General features: G+C 40.3%; 1 protein-coding gene across 1 annotated transcript in view; it reads right to left on the minus strand.

Moving 5' to 3' along the window:
- Window positions 1-20,823, minus strand: part of LOC126440351 (molybdenum cofactor biosynthesis protein 1-like) — a 383,691-nt gene that overhangs the window by 357,617 nt on the left and 5,251 nt on the right. Inside the window, exons 2-3 of the mRNA XM_050090639.1 lie at window positions 11,983-12,207; window positions 2,604-2,749 (exon numbers count right to left, since the gene is read on the minus strand). Coding sequence (XP_049946596.1) covers window positions 2,604-2,749; window positions 11,983-12,207 — 371 coding nt within the window. The remainder of the gene's footprint in view (window positions 1-2,603; window positions 2,750-11,982; window positions 12,208-20,823) is intronic.

Genomic DNA, 20,823 nt, shown 5'->3' on the forward strand with positions numbered 1-20,823 from the left:
TCAACCTAGCTGACCTCTACTTCTAATCCAAAAACCATGGTTGACTCAATGTTTGCTATTGCAAGCTATTGCTATTGCAACACAAAAGTGCCAGAGGCACCAGTAATGATATACAATTAAAAATACTAGAAAGTAAGGCACACCGGTTAGTACATGCTAAGACAAACACTACAAGTGTCTAAGACACTGCGCTCTCACACAACAAGTACGAGGTCTGAATACATTACAGTTATGATACACTAAACTGTTTCATTCACAGTGGCTATATACATACTCTCTCCCCAATAAACAGAATAGCTATAACTCAATTGTTCACAAGTGTATATTATGACTCTTGCCACAGCCACACAGTCAGTATGCCACAGGCGTGCCATAGAAAGCGATCAGGTTCAATTCCTTGTAGAGCCGGGAAATTCTGCTCGGTGGACAGACTGGAATAGGGTACACTCTGCTTGTAGTTCCAGCTGAGGAGATACTCAAGTGAGAAGTAGTGTCTTCAACTTCTGGAAGTTGATAACAGCCTGGAGAGTTGTATACTGACCCCCTAACTCTCCATAGATTTATAGTAGAGGACATCTCTCGAAGAGCATTGCGTGGTCTTCTGGGCCCAATGCAGAGTTCCTTTATCTATGTATATTGTATATCACCACTTGTACACACTCATCAGCACAGTATCATATTGTCTCTTCACATGGCAAATTTTTATTCCCTTGTTTCCAGATCAAGACTTTTCCTCTTCCTCTTCTTCGTTTTTTTTTTTTTTTTTTTTTTTTTTTTTTTTACTATTACTTGTACCACACATATTCCACACGGTTTATGCTCACTCCTTCAATGATACTTCCCATCCTCCTCTAGTGTGCGAGTTGTCCCTGCTTTCCTGCGTGTTTCTTGGTTTAAACACCCTTGTTTCAAAAGAGAGTGACAGCTTAGATACAGTTTTGTCAACATTTTGTAATTTTATTTAGCAATTATTGTTTGAGCCTTATAGGCGAATGTCACAAGATATTGTCAACCACTGGATTCACTAGATTGGAATGGGGTTCATGGTAACTTATCAATTCATTTTTTAAGTTGCTGTTATCTTTTTCATCCTATCTTGGACTAGCTTTTCCATACTCCCACTCTATTTTACGTAGCCAAACAGTTATCTGCCCTTGCAAACTTGCTCCTTTACTACCAAGTTAACTAATACTGGGCAGCCTAACAGAAGTTCCAATATCCAGTCTTTCACCACAATTCACCTACACACACTTTTCACTCATTGATTTTCTTTTTTCAATGTCATAAATATTTTGCTTTCACAGACTGCTGTGCTTTGAACATAAAATTGTAGGAACATCTGCCTCACATGTCACTTTTTTTTTTTTTTTATTAAAGAATATGTTCCTTGCTTATTCCTATTTGCTTCTGATACATTTCCATTCTCACTTTTATTTTCTTTTGATCCATTTCTTTTTTGTTTGATAGACAAGTCAAACAACAATGGCAATATGTTGCAGCCCCCTGTGTTTCACCCTACTTACTACGAACTTACTTTTCTTAGCTTCCAATTTTATTAGTCATTTGGTTTTTAAGATACTTAAATTAATTGTTTGACCCTGTATTTTTATATCTTATTTTACCTTCGGTTGATAAAGGATTTCTGGTATGCTCACAAAGAGAGAGCTGATTTTCCCACCCCTCACCCCCCTTACCTTGTCCTGAAACAAACTTATCGCCAAGTATCTTGCAGTTTTTTTCCTATTATTAATCTCTTAGTCTAGTCATCAATTTAAAAGTGTCAGTTGTTGGTCCCATTGTCTAATAATTTGTACATTTATACACATGAAGTTCCAATTTTTATTTGGAACATATAGACTCTGATAATCATGAATCACAGTTCAAATGGCTCTGGGCACTATGGGACTTAACATCTGAGCCAAGGCAGGATTCAAACCTGCGACCGTAGCAGTCGCGCAGTTCTGGACTGAAGCGCCTAGAACCGCTCGGCAACGGTGGCTGGCGAATCATAGTTACCATCACACGGACAGAAATACTGTGTTAACTTTAATACAACATAGGGACATAGCTAAAAATGTCTTTACATAATTTCCAGTTCTGATTACTTTCCTTTAATTTAATCTAACAAATAGGTTAGTGTAACATGATGTTGACAGAGGCAAATTATATATACTCACAAATTATTTAGCTAGAGGTATCTGGTTTGTATGTCTGGGAGGGAGGAGGGTGCAAGCTGAAAACTTCAAGAAAAGATTACTCATTTCATACCTGCTGGATTTAACTGCAGTTTATCTCTTCCATATACCAACCACATACCTAATGTGCATGGCAAACAGCTTGAAAGTATTATTCTATACTCAGCATTTGGAACTATCAGTTCCTTCATGAGAGAGGAAAGAGGGATAAGTTTCTGAAGGTCTGGAAGGTCACTCGGACTCCACAACTAATGTGAGGACAAGAGGAACAAATGTGTCTATAAGAAGTTTTGGAATTTCACCTCCTGAAGGTAAAATACTGATCAGTCTGTCAGTCTTCTAGTAATTTTATGGTTTCCTCGCATGAATTTTCACTTGGACATGATTATTCTATGTTTCATCACTCACCTGAGAGATATCTCTGAATTCCCAAAGAGACACACCTTCAAATTGCCATCAGCTGTTATCGGTAAACGGTTGCACGTGCCACAGAAGTGTTCACTCATTGAGGTAATAAATCCCACACGTCCCTTGAAGCCCGGGACATGGTATGCCTGCAAAAAGAAATTGTAAGAAAATAGGTACTGCTGTTGTGAAAATACTATAAATGTGTTGCTCACCAAGTGGAGGAAGGAGAAAATGTGCATTAAGGGGAGTTTGAACGCCCTATCCTGACAATGTTACATTTAGTGACTTAACTTTCCTGTACTTCAGGAACAACTGTAGCCATTGACAAGAAACTTTTACAGGACATTAAACTATATGTTCTGAGTCTTACAATAATTGCATTTCAGCCACTGCTTTTGGAAATACAATTTTTTAATTACACAGTTAAAATTTTGTGTACCTTTTTGTATGTTATTCTAAATAATTTTATTTATACATAACATTATGTTTTTCTTTTAGTTCAGAAGACTCAGGATACATATGTCATTACTCCCTGAAAATTTGAATTTGCTACTTGCCGTAGTTTCGGAGATTTAGGGAAAAATGCAAGAGAAAATGTAAATTTTCAGGAAGAGTTTTTAAAGTTTCAATAGACTGTAACTCAATACATGCTTAACATTTTATTTTTAGTCACTCAGAAGCACCCTGCACCATACTGTATATCATCCTCTTGATCTTTTTTAAGTTTTTTTTGTTTTCTTCTTTCTGGACTCCGTAGTGGCCAACTGTGCTGCATACTCTGCTTTACCAGTGCAAACCTTGTCCATCCCTTCAAATTCTCTGATGCAGTTTGCTCCAGAATTAATTCCCATATGTTGTAGCACTTTCACTCTACCAATGTTGCCATCATTAAAAGCAATAACAGCATGACTGACCCCCACTTTAGTGTCTTCATTACAAGAAAAACATTTTTTGGTCTACATCTACATCTACATCCATACTCCTCAAGCCACCTGATGGTGTAGGCTACCTTGAGTACCTCTATTGGTTCTCCCTTCTATTCCAGTCTCGTATTGTTCGTGGAAAGAAGGATTGTCGGTATGCCTCTGTGCGGGCTCTAATCTCTCTCATTTTATCCTCATGGTCTCTTCGTGAGATATACGTAGGAGGGAGAAATATACTGCTTGACTCCTCAGTGAAGGTATGTTCTCGAAACTTCAACAAAAGCCCATACCGAGCTACTGAGCGTCTCTCCCGCAGAGTCTTCCACTGGAGTTTATCTAACATCTCCGTAATGCTTTCATGATTACTAAATGATCCTATAACGAAGCATGCTGCTCTCTGTTGGATCTTCTCTATCTCTTCTATCAACCCTATCTGGTACAGATCCCACACTGCTGAGCAGTATTCAAACATTGGGGGAACAAGTGTACTGTAACCTAATTCCTTTGTTTTTGGATTGCATTTCCTTAGGATTCTTCCAATGAATCTCAGTCTGGCATCTGATTTACCGATGATCAACTTTATATGATCATTCCATTTTAAATCACTCCTAATGCATACTCCCAGATAATTTATGGAATTAACTGCTTCCAATTGCTGACCTGCTATATTGTAGCTAAATGATATGGGATCTTTCTTTCTATGTATTCGCAGCACATTACACTTGTCTACATTGAGATTCGATTGCCATTCCCTGCACCATGCATCAATTCGCTGCAGATCATCCTGCATTTCAGTGCAATTTTCCATTGTTGCAACCTCTCGATATACCACAGCATCATCTGCAAAAAGCCTCAGTGAACTTCTGATGTCATTCACAAGGTCATTTATGTGTATTGTGAATAGCAACGGTCCTACGACACTCCCCTGCAGCACACCTGAAATCACTCTTACTTTGGAAGACTTCTCTCCATTGAGAATGACAGGCTGCGTTCTGTTATCTAGCAACTCTTCAATCCAATCACATAATTGGTCTGATAGCCCATATGCTCTTACTTTGTTCATTAAATGATTGCGGGGAACTGTATCGAACACCTTGCGGAAGTCAAGAAACACAGCATCTACCTGGGAACCCGTGTCTATGGCCCTCTGAGTCTCGTGGACGAATAGTGCGAGCTGGGTTTCACACGATCGTCTTTTTCGAAACCCATGCTGATTCCTACAGAGTAGATTTCTAGTTTACAGAAAAATCATAATACTCGAACATAATACATGTTCTGAAATTCTACAACTGATCGACATTAGAGATATAGGTCTATAGTTCTGCACATCTGTTCGACGTCCCTTCTTGAAAACGGGGATGACCTGCGCCCTTTTCCAATTCTTTGGAATGCTACGCTCTTGTAGAGACCTACGGTACACTGCTGCAAGAAGGGGTGTAAGTTCCTTCGCATACTCTGTGTAAAATTGAACTGGTATCCCATCAGGTCAGCGGCCTTCCCTCTTTTGAGTGATTTTAATTGTTTCTCTATCCCTCTGTCATCTATTTCAATATCTACCATTTTGTCATCTGTGCGACAATCTAGAGAAGGAACTACAGTGCAATCTTCCTCTGTGAAACAGCTTTGGAAAAAGACATTTAGTATTTCAGCCTTCAGTCCATCATCCTCTGTTTCAGTACCTTTTTGGTCACAGAGTGTCTGGACATTTTGTTTTGATCCACCTACCGCTTTGACATAAGAGCAAAATTTCTTAGGATTTTCTGCCAAGTCAGTACATAGAACTTTACTTTCGAATTCATTTAACGCCTCTCGCATGGCCCTCCTCATATTACATTTCACTTCACGTAATTTTTGTTTGTCTGCAAGGTGTTGGCTACGTTTATGTTTGCTGTGAAGTTCCCTTTGCTTCCGCAGCAGTTTTCTAACTCGGTTGTTGTACCAAGCTGGCTCTTTTCCATCTCTTACGATCTTGCTTGGCACATACTCATCTAACGCATATTGTACGATGGTTTTGAACTTTGTCCACTGATCCTCAACACTATCTGTACTTAAAACAAAACTTTTGTGTTGAGGCATTAGGTACTCTGATATCTGATTTTTGTCACTTTTGCTAACCAGAAAAATCTTCGTACCTTTTTTTAATATTTCTATTTACGGCTGAAATCATCGCTGCAGTAACCGCTTTATGATCGCTGATTCCCTGTTCTGCGTTAATTGTATCAAATAGTTCGGGTCTGTTTGTCACTAGAAGGTCTAATATGTTATCGCCACGAGTCAGTTCTCTGTTTAACTGCTCAAGGTAGTTATCAGATAAAGCTCTTAAAAAATTTCACTGGATTCTTTGTCCCTGCCACCCATTATGAAAGTTTGAGTCTCCCAGTCTATATCCGGCAAATTAAAATCTCCACCCAGAACTATAACATGGTGGGCAGATCTACTCGAAATATTTTCCAAATTATCCTTCAGGTGCTCAGCCACAACAGCTGCTGAGCCAGGGGGCCTATAGAGACATCCAATTACCATGTCTGAGCCTGCTTTAACCATGACCTTCACCCAAATTATTTCACATTTCGGATCTCCATCAATTTCCTTCGATACTATTGCACTTCTTATCGCATTAAACATGCCTCCCCCTTCACTGTCCAGCCTGTCTCTGCGGTATACATTCCAATCTGAGTTTAGAATTTCATTACTGTTTACATCTGGTTTCAGCCTACTTTCTGTCCCTAGTACTATGTGGGCATTGTGACCGTTTATTAATGAGAGCAGTTCTGGGACCTTTCTATAGACGCTCCTGCAGTTTACTATTAGCACATTAATATTGTTATTCCCTGCTGCATTTTGTCTACTCCTACCTTGCCGCATCTCAGGAGGTGTCTTGTCGGGCCTAGGGAGGGAGTTCTCTAACTTAAAAAACCCACATGTGCACTCCACACATACTCCGCTACCCTTGTAGCCGCTTCCTGCATGTAGTGCACGCGTGACCTATTCCGGGGGACCCTACATTTCTGCACCCGATAGCGGAGGTCAAGAAATTTGCACCCCAGATCTCCGCAGAATCGTCTGAGCCCCTGGTTTAAGCCTTCCACTCGGCTCCAAACCAGAGGACCACTATCGGTTCTGGGAACGATACAACAAGTAGCTAGCTCAGATTCCACCCCGCGAGGCTTTCCGCCTACACCAACTCCGCTAACTGCCTGTACGAACTGAGGATGACCTCTGAACCCAGACGGCAGGAGTCATTGGTGCCGACATGAGCAACAATTTGCAGTCGGGTGCACCCAGTGCTCTCTATCACTGCCAGCACGGCCTCCTCCACATCTCGGATGAGACCCCCGGCAAGCAGACAGAGTGAACACTGACCTTCTTCCCCGACCTTTCCGCTATTTCCCTAAGGGGCTCCATCACCCGCCTAACGTTGGAGCTCCCAATAACTAATATACCCCTCCCCCCATGTGCCTCCTCGGACCTTGCTGAAGGAGTGGCCACATGTCCACTCACAGGCAGAACGGGCGATGCCACACGGCCAGCCTCCACACTGACCCTCCGCCTCATGCGCCGCGAATGCCGCTGAACCCGCCACTCCCCTTGGGAAGAGGGTGGCCCAACCGTGCCCGGTAGCCGCAAAGATGTCTTGACAGCAGGGTCAGTGGGTGAAGCATGTAATGTAACACCTGGTGTGTACCATGCAAAGCACCAGACTCCCCACTGCCGCTACACTCTGAGGCAGCAGCCTGAAGATGGCTAACCGCGGCTTCAACACATTCAGCTGTTTGCGAACAGTGGCCAGCTCCTCCTGTGTCCGTACACAGCAGTCACACATCCTATCCATCATAAGAAATCAATTTACTGTAGAGAGTTAATCAACTTATAACTAGACTGCTAATTCACTAAAGGCGGCTGATAGTTGACTAAACTGTGGTTACTAGACACTTCCTGTAGAAAACAATGAAAATAGCACTACCTGTCTCTGGACTGTATTGAAAACAAACACTAGCACTACTGGCACTATGGCTGACTAAACGGACTCTCTCTGACTGTATTCAAAACAAACACGAAATCTATGGAACACTATTACTAGCACCCGACAATTAAAGCTTCCTAAAAGCAAAAACACACGGAAAAGGAAGTGACAAGTAAGAAAAATAGAGTTAATACTTCAATTAGCATAGCTCGCTGCACAGCAGACGTGACGCAGATGGCAGTTACAACGACACTGACACAATAAGATTATTGAACGACTCACTGGGATTTTGAGTCTGACAATGCAGACACTTCTTCAATAATTCAGGATTGCCAGGTCTCTGTAAACAGGTTTTATGATATCCACAACTGCTGCTGGGATAGAATGTTTATGGCTGTATGACCTGTTTGAGTACTGGGCATTGCGGTAATTGCACCATGAACCAGATCTAGGAGGGCAAAGATGGTGTACTGGTTTATCATCAGCTGACAGTCTCTGGAAGAAGGTAGCCCATACTGCCTGCTTCATTTTCAACAAATCCTCAGTATTATTTCTAATGGCAATCTCATAATACTGTTGTAGTTCATCAATCATGTTGTCTGTCAGCCTGCTTCTTATGGTCTTACCACCTGAAAGTTTCTTGTCTCTCAAACTTTGTTTCAACTTCCTCAATCTGGTATCCATCCTCTTCTGGACATGAGCAACACATTCCAGTTCTGTGATAAGCTTCTCACCATAAGGCTGAGTGGCTACTACACTGTTATATGCATTTGAGTCTGCATAACCTAAGAACTTAGTGTAACACACTCCCCTTTAGTTTACAGATCGATTATAAATTTCAACAGCTGCACAGGCCTCCGTACGACTAGTTGTCCTTCATAATTTCTGTCACAGATATGCCCTTCTTCATTCCCTGATTTATACTTATAACAATGTTTGGTTAAAATCTGGAAATCTATTAGCTTTCCAGTATCAACACTGGTCACTGTAGCAACAGAATTCTTAGAACTGCAGCTGCGCTTCTACCAAGTGCCCCAAAAGCTACTGATATGACAATCATACCATCGTTTATTTCAGCAGCTTCATTTGTAGCACCCTTAATTGACTCACATGCAGTGGATTTCACAGCAGCTCCAATAAATCCTGCATACTTGTCCATTTTACAAAGTGGGCGTGGCATATACATCACGACACACATTGTTTCTGCTGCAGTGTGTCCTTTGCCAATAGCTCTCAATCCATAAAACCACCTAACATTTACGTCAAAATAATTATCTTTACACTTATCAGAATTCCAAAATGAATGAGTGTATTTACAAATGGCAGAATTAATGGTAAGTTTCCTGGCTAGTCCATTTGATACCTCAATGTCTTCATGTAAACTAACTGGCCCTCCACATACATACAGCACACACATTCACATAACACCCCTGTTAGGATGTGTAAATGTATCAGAATATAACCTAACCTACCGTTTACATGAGTTTTGTTTTGAGATAACTGTGTTATCACTATGTTTTATTTTAATCTTCGAAGCACTAATGGGTGTTTCGCTAGATACTCATGAGTTTGCCAGTATTTCATTGTCTGCAACTTCACACACCACATGCTGAACACAATGTTTCTCTTTATTCAAAAATTTATTACCATGAAACCCACATTTCTTAAAAACACTTCATTTTGGAGTCATACTTTTTGAGAGATTTACCAGTCTATTCATCACTTCTCCTCGGAAAAACGTTAGCACTTTGATATACAAAGCATGTTTATACTATGAAAAGATACGATACTATTTTTGACAGTGCTACCAATGCAAACACATAATTTAACCTTTATAACACAGCAATCCACAGCTTTCTACAGGGTAGTCCATTGATAGTGACCGGGCCAAATATCTCACGAAATAAGCATGAAATGAAAAAACTACAAAGAACGAAATTCGTCTAGCTTGAAGGGAGAAACCAGATGGCGCTATGGTTGGCCTGCTAAATGGCACTGCCATAGGTCAAACTCATATCAACTGCATTTTTTAAAAATAGGAGCCCCCATTTTTTATTACATATTCATGTAGTACGTAAAGAAATGTGAATGTTTTAGCTGGACCCCTTTTTCACTTTGGGATAGATGAAGCTGTAATAGTCAAAAATGGTTCAAATGGCTCTGAGCACTATGGGACTTAACTTCTGAGGTCATCAGTCCCCTAGAACTTAAAACTACTTAAACCCAACTAACCTAAGGACATTACACACATCCATGCCCAAGGCAGGATTCGAACCTGCGACCGCAGCGGTCGTGCGTTTCCAGACTGTAGCGCCTAGCACCGCTCGGCCACTTCGGCCAGCTGCTGTAATAGTCACAAACATATAAGTATGTAGTATCACATAACTTTCCGCCAGTGCGGACGGTATTTGCTTCGTGATACATTACCCGTGTTAAAATGGACCGTTTACCAATTGCGGAAAAGGTCGGTATCGTGTTGATGTATGGCTATTGTGATCAAAATGCCCAAGGGGCGTGTGCTATGTATGCTGCTCGGTATCCTGGACAACATCATTGAAGTGTCGGGACCATTCGCCGGATAGTTACATTATTTAAGGAAACAGGAAGTGTCCAGCCACATGTGGAACACCAACCACAACCTGCAACAAATGATGATGCCCTAGTAGATGTCTTAGCTGCTGGGGCAGCTAATCCTCACATCAGTAGCAGACAAATTGCGCGAGAATTGGGAATCTCAAAAACGTCGGTGTTGAGAATGCTACATCAACATTGATTGCACCCGTACCATATTTCAATGCACCAGGAATTGCATGCCAATGACTTTGAATGTCATGAACAGTTCTGCCACTGGGCACAAGAGAAATTACGAGACGATGAAAGATTTTTTGCATGTGTTCTATTTAGCGATGAAGCATCATTCACCAACAGCGGTAACCTAAACCGCCATAATATGCACTATTGGACAACGGAAAATCTACGATGGCAGCGACAAGTGGAACAGCAGCGACCTTGGCAAGTTAATGTATGGTGTGGCATTAAGGGAGGAAGGTTAATTGGCCCCCATTTTATCCATGGCAATCTAAATGGTGCAATGTATGCAGATTTCCTGCGTAATGTTCTACCAATGTTACTACAAGATGTTTCACTGCATGACAGAATGGCGATGTACTTCCAACATGATGGATGTCCGGCACATAGTTTGCGTGCGGTTGAAGCAGTATTGAATAGCACATTTCATGACAGGTGGATTGGTCGTCAAAGCACCATACCATGGCCCGCACGTTCACCGGATCTGACGTCCCCGGATTTCTTTCTGTGGGGAAAGTTGAAGGATATTTGCTATCGTGATCCACCGACAATGCCTGACAACATGTGTCAGTACATTATCAATGCATGTGCGAACATTACGGAAGGCAAACTACTCACTGTTGAGAGGAATGTCATTACACGTATTGCCAAAGGCATTGAGGTTGACAGACATCATTTTGAGCATTTATTGCATTAATGTGGTATTCACAGGTAATCACGCCGTAACAGCATGCGTTCTCACAAATGATAAGTTCACAAAGGTACATGTATCACATTGGAACAACCGAAATAAAATGTTCAAATGTACCTAGGTTCTGTATTTTAATTTAAAAAACCTACCTGTTACCAACTGTTCGTCTAAAATTATGAGACATATGTTTGTGACTATTACAGTGCCATCTATCACAAACTGAAAAAAGTGGTCCAACTAAAACATTCATATTTCTTTATGTATTACACGAATATGTAATAAAAAATGGGGTTCCTATTTTAAAAAACACAGTTGATATCAGTTTGAGCTATGGCAGCGCCTTATAGCAGGCCAACCATTGCGCCAGCTGGTTTCCCCCTTCGAGCTAGACAAATTTCGTTCTTTGTAGTTTTTTCGTTTGACACTTATTTCGTGAGATATTTGGCCCGGTCACGATCAATGGACTACCCTGTATATAAAAAATTACCGATTTTATTAGGTCTTGAAGTAATGCATGTAAAAATTTTAACATTTTCAACTGGTGTATATTATATTTTAGAAAATAAAATGAAATACTTCTCACACAAGTTTATAAGTAATATACATATCATTTTATTTGGAAAATGGCAAATTTTATAATCAGATAAAAACCCGAAAAAGTGAAAAAGAATGTTTTCCCCTTCTAACTCCCCTTAAAGTTATGGAAATGTGTAAGCTTTCGGAGCCAGTGGCTTCTTCTTCTGGCAGAAACAATAAGGGGAAGGAAAAGGGAAGAAAGAAAAGGATTGTCAAGGTTTAGGAAATGGGGAGAGTTGCAGAAAAGCTGCAGAGAAACCCAGGCCAGGACAGACTTACTGAATGGGATGAGAAATATGTAACTAAACCAGTCTATCTCTCATACCACCAGCAGATGTCAAGTATTCTTGTGATTGGTAGTAAGTCATAAACATTAAATTATTTTCAATGTATGTTCATACGTAATACTGCACGTACCTTTGAGGTATCATTGGGCCCATTGGGAAGAGGATCAAAATTAGGCCACTGCTTTCTAATTATTTGGAGCATTTCACAAAATGAGACCATCTTCCCATCATTCCATTTGTTGCCGCTGAAAGGCATGTACTCGATAAATCTTACATCAACATTTTTCTCTTTTGTTAACTCCACAAAACTGCACACTTCATCTTCATTAAAACTTCGCATTACAACACAATTTATCTGTGGAAGAAAGACACCATTAAAAACTTGGTATCAGATAAAGCATGGTTTAAACAGAGTTTGAAAGACTTTTTGATAGATAACTCATCCTACTCGATAGATGAATATCTTAACAGTGGCTGTTAGGCCAGCTTAAATAAGAATGTCTGTTAGATTTCAGTTCTGAGAGCACTTTGCCATAACAGTCAAGATTATGTACTTTTTGTTTGATAAATTTATTAATAGTGCATAACAATGTTTCAGTCTGACAGCGTATCAATTCTGAAAATATTAGCTGTTCCAGTTTGTATTGTATTCACCTAGTTTGACAATCTCCTGACAAATGATCAGGGTATTCAAATGTTTTATATTTTTTATGTTATACTTTCTGGCATGTTACTCACCCATGAGAATCGTCTCATGTTTTGGGTCTTGGAACAAAAGCTGAATCTAATCTAATCTAACCTACAAAATAATGGTTCTACAAGTCTGTTGTTATATTTGTATACCTCACTGATTCTGTTAAATTAATCTTTTTCTCTCTTTTTAGAGAATGTCTGAATTTATCTTAGCATGCCAAGCTGTTAACCTTCTTAACAATTTATGAAAATTAAACTACATACATCTTCAATCTTTTTCCCCACTCCAATGCACACATCTTTTGCTGAAGGTATTATTTTAACTATTACATGAAATTAAGAAGCTTTCTTGAAACTGTGCTGCCATTTGTGAAACAAAGTTAAAAGTGTTCTCAAGATAAAAGGTCTTCACAAAAGGAGCATTTAGTATCTGTGCAGGTGGTAATACTGACAGCCATCATATAAACAAGCCCAAATGGTAGAACATCCTGCTTTACACATACACGCAATGGCAGAAAAAAGGAAAAGAGCACACCTTTCATTCAAGCATTGAATATATAAACTGATGAGACAAAACACTATGACCTCATGTTTGATAATGTGTTTGTCCACTGTTGGAACACAATACAGCAGTGATTTTGTGTGGGACAAGTTCAACAAATTTCAGGTATGTTCCCAGCATTATGTGAGGTATGTTCCCAGCATTATGCAGCACCGCATGTCTAAGCACAGGTCATGTAATTCCCATAAATTGCAGATCAGTGGTTTCTGGGTGCAGAACTGGTATCTGATAGCATTGCAGATGTATTCCATCAGATTCAGAAGGGGTGAATTTGATTCTGGCCTCGTGACACTGAAAGTCATATTGTTGAAACATGTCACCTTCATTAGGGACAGGGTGCGGACAGTGCACAATAATGTTCACACAGAACAAAGCTGTTATGGAGCCTTCAGTTACTACCACAGGACCCATAGAAGACCAGGTGAATGTCCTCCATAGCATAATATTGCTCCCACTGGCCTAAGTCTGTAGCAAAGTGCACCTTTCAAGCACCAATTCACTCTGTTGACAGTGTATGTGCACAAAACCGTCACGCAGGTGTAATGCGAAACTCGAATGATTCAACCAGATGACACATTTCTATTGATTCACTGCCCAATCTCAATGCTCCTGAGCCACAGAAATTGTAATTCAACTGTGTTGTCAACATGGGAACATACAGGGGTTGTCTGCAGCAGAGCCCTATGTTTAACAATGTGCAATGGATGGTGTGCTCTGAAATACTCGTGCTTCCACCAGCACTGTGTAGCTTCCTCAGCTGAATGTCATCTTTTTCAAAGGAACCATCCCAGAACTTGTCTTAAATCATTTAGGGAAATCAAGGAAAACCCAAATTTTGGTGGCCCGGTGGGACTCGGGTCCTCTCGAAGGCAAGTCCACTGTTTGACCACTGTGGTGGCATGACCTAGTCTTAATTAAGCCAGAAAATCTTGGGAAATGCTGACAGATTTAAGATATAACAATTTAAAACAATCCTTTCATGAATTTCACTACAATTTTCTGCTCTTTTGAAAAACAATTTCTTTTGACTGTTTTGATGTTGTTTAGTATGTTTAAATAATGATGGCAGGCTCTATAAAAGGGCAGTTCGGCTTTTAAGTTTAGTTATACTGTTTTAAACTACATCCTTCATCTATTTGTCCACCCAGAAGTGCTATAGGATGTAACTTGAAGACTATGGTGAGGTGGTGGGGGACAGTCATGTGTTGAGGAGGAGGTGCTGCCAGAAATGAAGTGTGTGAGGTGACGTTATTGACACTGCATACAGGGAGAATAAAAATACTCTATTCCATATTCATTCACAATCTACGTCTGCCCCCATATGGTTTTACTTTTCTCCAATAAGAAAAAAGAAATTGTCAGTAACTGTCTCTATAAGGTCTTAAAAGGAAACAAACAATAGAAAATCTAGGCTGGAATAATGACCATATTATAAAAAAGATCCATTGCTATTCACTGTACACAGGAAATGTTAGGTCACAGACAAGCACAACAAAAAGACTACTAAACACGTAAGCATTCGATCAGAAAGTCTTCTTCGTAAGTGGACAAAACACACATACACACACACACACACACACACACACACACACACACACACACACATATGACTGTTGTTTCTCCCATGATGCGCAGTTGCTCCCAGTCTGGCCCTAGCAGCCAGAGACCGTGGTCATGTATGTGTGATCTGCATTTGCGCGCATGTGTGTGTGTGTGTGTGTGTGTGTGTGTGTGTGTGTGTGTGTGTGTGTGTGTGTGTGTGTGCGTGTGTGTGTGGGAAAGGGGGGGGGGGGGGAGGTTTGCACCAAAAGCTTACGTGTTTAATGGGTGGTGTATTTTTTTTTTTTTTCCCCTGCCTGCAACACAACATCTACACTATACAGTGAGTGCCAATCTATCCTTTTCATAATACTGTCGTTACCACCTTGCCAAGAGGCATATTGTGGAGTAATCCGAAGGGCTCTACTAATTTGTACAAGAGGAAGGAGAGCACAATCTCAATGTAAGTTTTTAGAAAACTGGTATGTGCATTACTTCTGCAAACCTTTCAGAAAGGACACAGTATGCACTTCATCCAGCAAGATGAGTAATAAACAATATTAGCAATACTGCATCAAACTTGTTCACTTTCATCTTTGGATTAAACATTCGATTTCAGAGAGTACAGAATTTGGCAGAATCAAATTTTGGGGATATGTGGAACTGGGACAACGGCATATTTTTTACCCATTCACAAACTAAGCACTGCTGATTGCTACTTTTATTGTGTCTGCTGCTGCAATGCATATATGAAACTGTAAGTGCAGCATCTATGATGGAATAAAATGTTATACAAATGAAACAAACAGGCACAGTGAAATAGAGTAGTATGGCTCATCATTTCGGTCTCACAGATTAGCAGGTGTTGACTTGAAAGATAATACTTAAGAAGTTGAATCCAAAGGAGAGGATGTACCGTATTTACTCAAATGTAAGCACCATTTTTTCTGGTTTTTGTAATCCAAAAAACCGCCTGCGGCTTAGAATCGAGTGCAAAGCAAGTGGAAGTTCTGAAAAATGTCGGTAGGTGCTGCCACAACTAACTTTTGCCGTCGAATATATGTAGCGCAACACAGGCATGCTTCGTAGGCACAAAGATAAATACTTGCGCCAAAACCTCTGCGTCAGTAAATAAATTAAAAAAAAAAGGTGGAAGACGATTTTCACACATTATCCAACGAAGTAAATATAAATTCCGTATTGTTCATCTTCGAATGTAGCAGAACTTCAATGTATTACGAAAATCCGACTGGCAAGACTGTTTCAGATGTTTGTCAATATGGCCAACTCTACGTTCTGAATTTTTTCCTACCTGTGAGAAGAGATGGTTGCTTATAGGAACCTGATGAAATGTGAATCACATGCAGTATTCTCTTCATCATAAGAGTAATACGAATATAAACATGTTGCCACGTATTCTTTCGTGTTTGCTGCTATCTTATTTAAATCCTGTCTGCCTAATAAACTACGAAACTAGAGTGAGACAACAGCAAATGTGGAAGAATATACGTATGGTGTCATGTTTATATTCGTATTATTCTTATGCCTAATAGTGATACAGTCAGAACTGAAGCACGGCAACTGACTAGATTTTTAAATCTAAGATGACTCTAATTTCTGTGCAGAATTTGATGTACTAAAGAAGCGGCCGCAAAGATTTTCAAACGGAGATAAATTTTCGCCTAACTCTCGTTCAGAACATGTTCTATCATACGCAGTCTATTATTTGGTTCTTGTTGATCATTATCAAAGAAAGCAGCAGTGTAAGTAACAACAAATAGTCTCTTGCCATTGTTTCGCTAATGAGATGATTTCTCTCTCTTTTTTTTTTTTTTTTTTTTTAATTGTAGGCGGTGGTAGCGTGCATAAAAGCAAGCCATGCCGCGAGTGACGACAGGCCGCAAACACGCACTATCAGAATGCGACAAACAATGCATGACACAGTACAGTAATGTATTTTCAGCTTAGAGTGACATAAACGCCTATAACAAGGAAAACGGCACTTATCAGATCAAAGCAAAATAAGCAATTGATTCAAACCAGACGAAGCACGTGAAAAAGGAAGGGTACCAGTATAAATACGGACGAAGGGCCTGACGCACAGCAAAGGCTACCTGGTAAAGCTTAAGTGCTAAGCTTACGACTCGAACCAAACTACTGTAGCTGTATCGTCATTCATTCGACCTAAATTGTGTCTCATATTACAATGGACCGACTTTGTTTCGATTTGGAGGTGCAGCCTAAAACTTTTCTCTCCCCTTGAACTTCGAGTCTCAAATTTCAGGTGCGGCTTAGATTCGGGAATTTTTTTTTTCCTTCCTTTATTTCGAGTCTCATTTTTCAGGTTTGAGTGCAGCTTAGATTTGAGTAAATACGGTAGGTGGTATTTCACCTAATTCTGACTATGAAATAAAACAAAGTACGGCAGGGAGCTCTGACGAATCAAAGAGCAGCGATGAAGATTCTGGTGAATAGTAAAGTATGAGTTAAGAAATAAGCTGCTACTGAGATCGTAAATTTTTGTTGTGTTGATGAATCTGTTAACAAACATATTCAAAAATGCACTGAAACATTGGCACATGTAGTGTTGGGAGGTGATAAACTGTCATTACGGTTAGAGGAGCTACGTATTTCTTGCTGTTCTACTCCTACATGACACTGTATCTGAAGGTACAGAATGAATCTTCACTGGCTAGAGAAATGGGTAACACAATTTTACAAGTCTCTGCTGTCATGTAATCTCTTCAGGGAAATCATGACTGTACTAAGATTCGGTTTGTGGTTGACAAGGTCAGAGTCATTAAGAAATGCAAGGCAGCTACCATGTCAGTCCTAGAAGAGAGAGACGTAGCAAACTGTCAAAGCATGTACATTCCCGGTCCATATGTTTGTGGTGATGTAATAACCAAGTAATACTGAAGTGTGATCCATGTCGCACAAATATGGCTTTAATAATAACCTCCGAACAATATGCCTCTAAGGACTCAACAAGACACAGAACACTGATGTGCACATTACAAACTAGAATCACACAGAGAATCAGTCAGCACTGTTCCACACTAATATATGTGCGAGTCACCAGCAGATGGCATGGCAGCGACCGCGCCACACGCTTGGCTCCCAGAGACAGAATCCAGCAGCCAGCCTGCAATGATCAGTGGGTGACCAATTTAAAGACGCATGTACGGCAACACCACTCTCGGTGCACTCACACTGACATGTACTAGTAGCACGATACAGCAGTGATGAGCAGTAGTACCCCTCCTGTCTTGCGCGCCTTTTATCTGGCTCTACAATTTACTTTCCTAGACCCACACAAATGCCTGATCCTCCTAATTCAATTTGCTCTGCAGACTATTTAAAATTCACAAAGAAAAAGGAGCCAAAATTGCACTTTGTGTGCCAGTTACTTTCCAATACATTGCCACCAGCTGATCTTATTTAAGAATACTCAACTTTCGTAGCCATACTTACAGCACATCCTTTGCTTCCTGGCCTAAATCCAAGTTAACTACCAGCCCCCTCCCCCCCCCCCCCCCACACACACACACACGCCCCTGCCCCCCCTCCCCCCCCCTCTCCCCCCTTCCCAATCAGCTAGTTGTGTGCTGTTATCTCATGTCACACCCTAGTCTATATGAGTGCCCAGCTGTCTGTCGCCTGACCCCTCTACCTGCACCCCTAGCTAACCCACAGATGGCTCCCCACTCTCCCACGAGCCACTAAATGCTGCCCTCCAAACCCCTCCCATCTCTCTCCATCCCTCACATTGCCTCAACCCACCCCATCCTACCCCACTCTAAAGCCCTACCTCACTCCAGAACACTCACCATGGGCCAGTAAAGAGCTGGCAGTTGAGCGACCACAGCATAAGGAGACATGCATGTGCATGTGAGTGAGTGTGTGTGTGTGTGTGTGTGTGTGTGTGTGTGTGTGTGTGCACGCGCGCGCATGTTTTCCCTACAGCTAGAAAAAGAAAGTGCATTCTGGAAGCTCGCCAAGCAACGTACCTTTTAGCTTGGAAGGTAGAAGACGAGGTACTGGTGGAAGTAAAGCTGTGAGTACGGGTCGTGAGTCATGCATGGATAGCTAAGATGGTAGAGCACTTGCCCACAAAAGGCAAAGGTCCCAAGTTTGACTCTTAGTCCGGCACACACTTTTAATCTGCCACGAAGTTTCATATCAGTGCACACTCCACTGCACAGTGAAAATCTCATTCTACAAACCTTTTGTTCGTGTGCCTATCAATGAGACAGTGCTTCTGAATTTTGGGGAGCCATCTGCTTTATTCCTAAATAATTCGTAATTTTCAACAGAAACTTTCCGTACGTTATTATTGCATCCTACATTACAATATGCAATTTCCACAATATGTGGTCATCTGTGAATATAATGGGGGTAACAACTGTAGGAGACCAAAAACTGACTGCAGTAAGCAAGTTCAAGTTATTATACGCTGTAGTAGTTACGCAGAGGTGAAGAGGGTCACACAGGATAGGCTAGCATGGGCAACTCCATGAAACCAATCTTCAGATGGAAGATCACAACAATAAAAACATTTGATTCAGCATACACCAGACTCCAAACAGCGTACACAACCTGTATGCTCAGAAACACAGAAAATCATATTGGTTCCATCAGCAGGAAACTTCAACCCGTAATTGTTGTGGAACACTGTGGCGATTTTGTTCATTAATAAAACCCAAAACTGGGGAGTAATAAGAAAGTATTGTTGTAACTTCTTATCAACCTCATTACCAAAATACATATTAAGAAGACTGGTAAATTTTTATTTTAAAGGGGTCACTCCAAAGCGCCACGAAAGTATTTGAGCAATGTATAAAATTAGAGAATAGGTGCACAATATTGAAAGCCTATCTACATTATCTATATCTGCATGACTAGTCTGTAATTCACAATTGAATGCTGGCAGAGGGTTCAGAGAACCACCCTCAACCTATTTATCTACCATTCCACTCCCCTACAGCATTTGAGGAAAAACAAACACTTCAATATTTCCGTACAAGCTCTGATTTCTCTTATTTCATTACAATGATCATTTCTCCCTATGTAAGAGGGCTCTAACAAAATATTTTCACATTCGGAGGAGAAATTTGATGATTGAAATTTTAAGAACCTGCTCCAGCAAAATGCTTTTCCTTTAATGACTGCCACCCCAATTCACATGTGATATCTGTGGCATGCACTTTCCTGTTTCCCAATAATACAAAATGAGCTGCCTTTCTTTGAACTTTTAAATGATGTCCTCTGTCAGTCCAATCTGGTAAGGATCCCACACCATGCAGAATACTCCAAAAGAGGACAGACAAGTATAGTTGTAGATAGTCTCTTTAGTAATCCTAATCTTCTAAATGTTTTACTATTAAATCACAGTCTTTTGTTTGCTTTGCCACCGCATTATCTATGTGAGCATTCCAATTTAAGTTATTTGTAAATGTAATTCCTAAGTATTCAGTAGACTTCACAGCCTTTAGATCTGTGTGAATTATCATGTAAACAAAATTTAGTAGATGCCTTTTACTACTCGTGCAGATGACATAAAAATTTTTATTATTTAAGGTCAGTTACCACTTTTTGCATCATATGGATAGGTAGCCTAAATCATTTTGCAGTTCATTTTGATCATCTGATCACTTTACAAGACAGTAAATGATTTGCGAGACTGTAAATGATAGCATCATCTAAGAGGACTGCTCAGATTCTCTCTTAAATTGTTAATGTAGATCGGCAACAGCAGGTGGTCTATAACACTTCCTTGAGGAATGTCAGATATCACTTCTGTTTTACTTGACGATTTTCCATCAATTGCTATGAACTGTGACCTTTCTGACAGGAAACCACACATCCAGTTGTACAACTCAGACAATACTCCATAGGCACACAATATGATTAGAAAATGCTTGTGAGGAACTGTTTCAAAAAGTCTTCTGGAAATCTACAAATATGGAATCAATTTGAGATCCCCAGTCGACAGCACTTATTACTTTGTGTGACTAAAGAGCTAGCTGTGTTTTAAAAGGTCGATATTTCTGAATCTATCTTAGCTATTTATCAATGAATCATTACCTTTGAGATAATTCAAAATATTCAAACACAATATATGTTCCAAAATCCTAATGCAAAACAACATTAGTGATATGAGTCTGTTATTTAGTA

Source organism: Schistocerca serialis, unplaced genomic scaffold, assembly GCF_023864345.2.
Source record: "Schistocerca serialis cubense isolate TAMUIC-IGC-003099 unplaced genomic scaffold, iqSchSeri2.2 HiC_scaffold_1362, whole genome shotgun sequence".
In the NCBI taxonomy this organism is placed as follows: Eukaryota; Metazoa; Arthropoda; class Insecta; order Orthoptera; family Acrididae; genus Schistocerca; species Schistocerca serialis.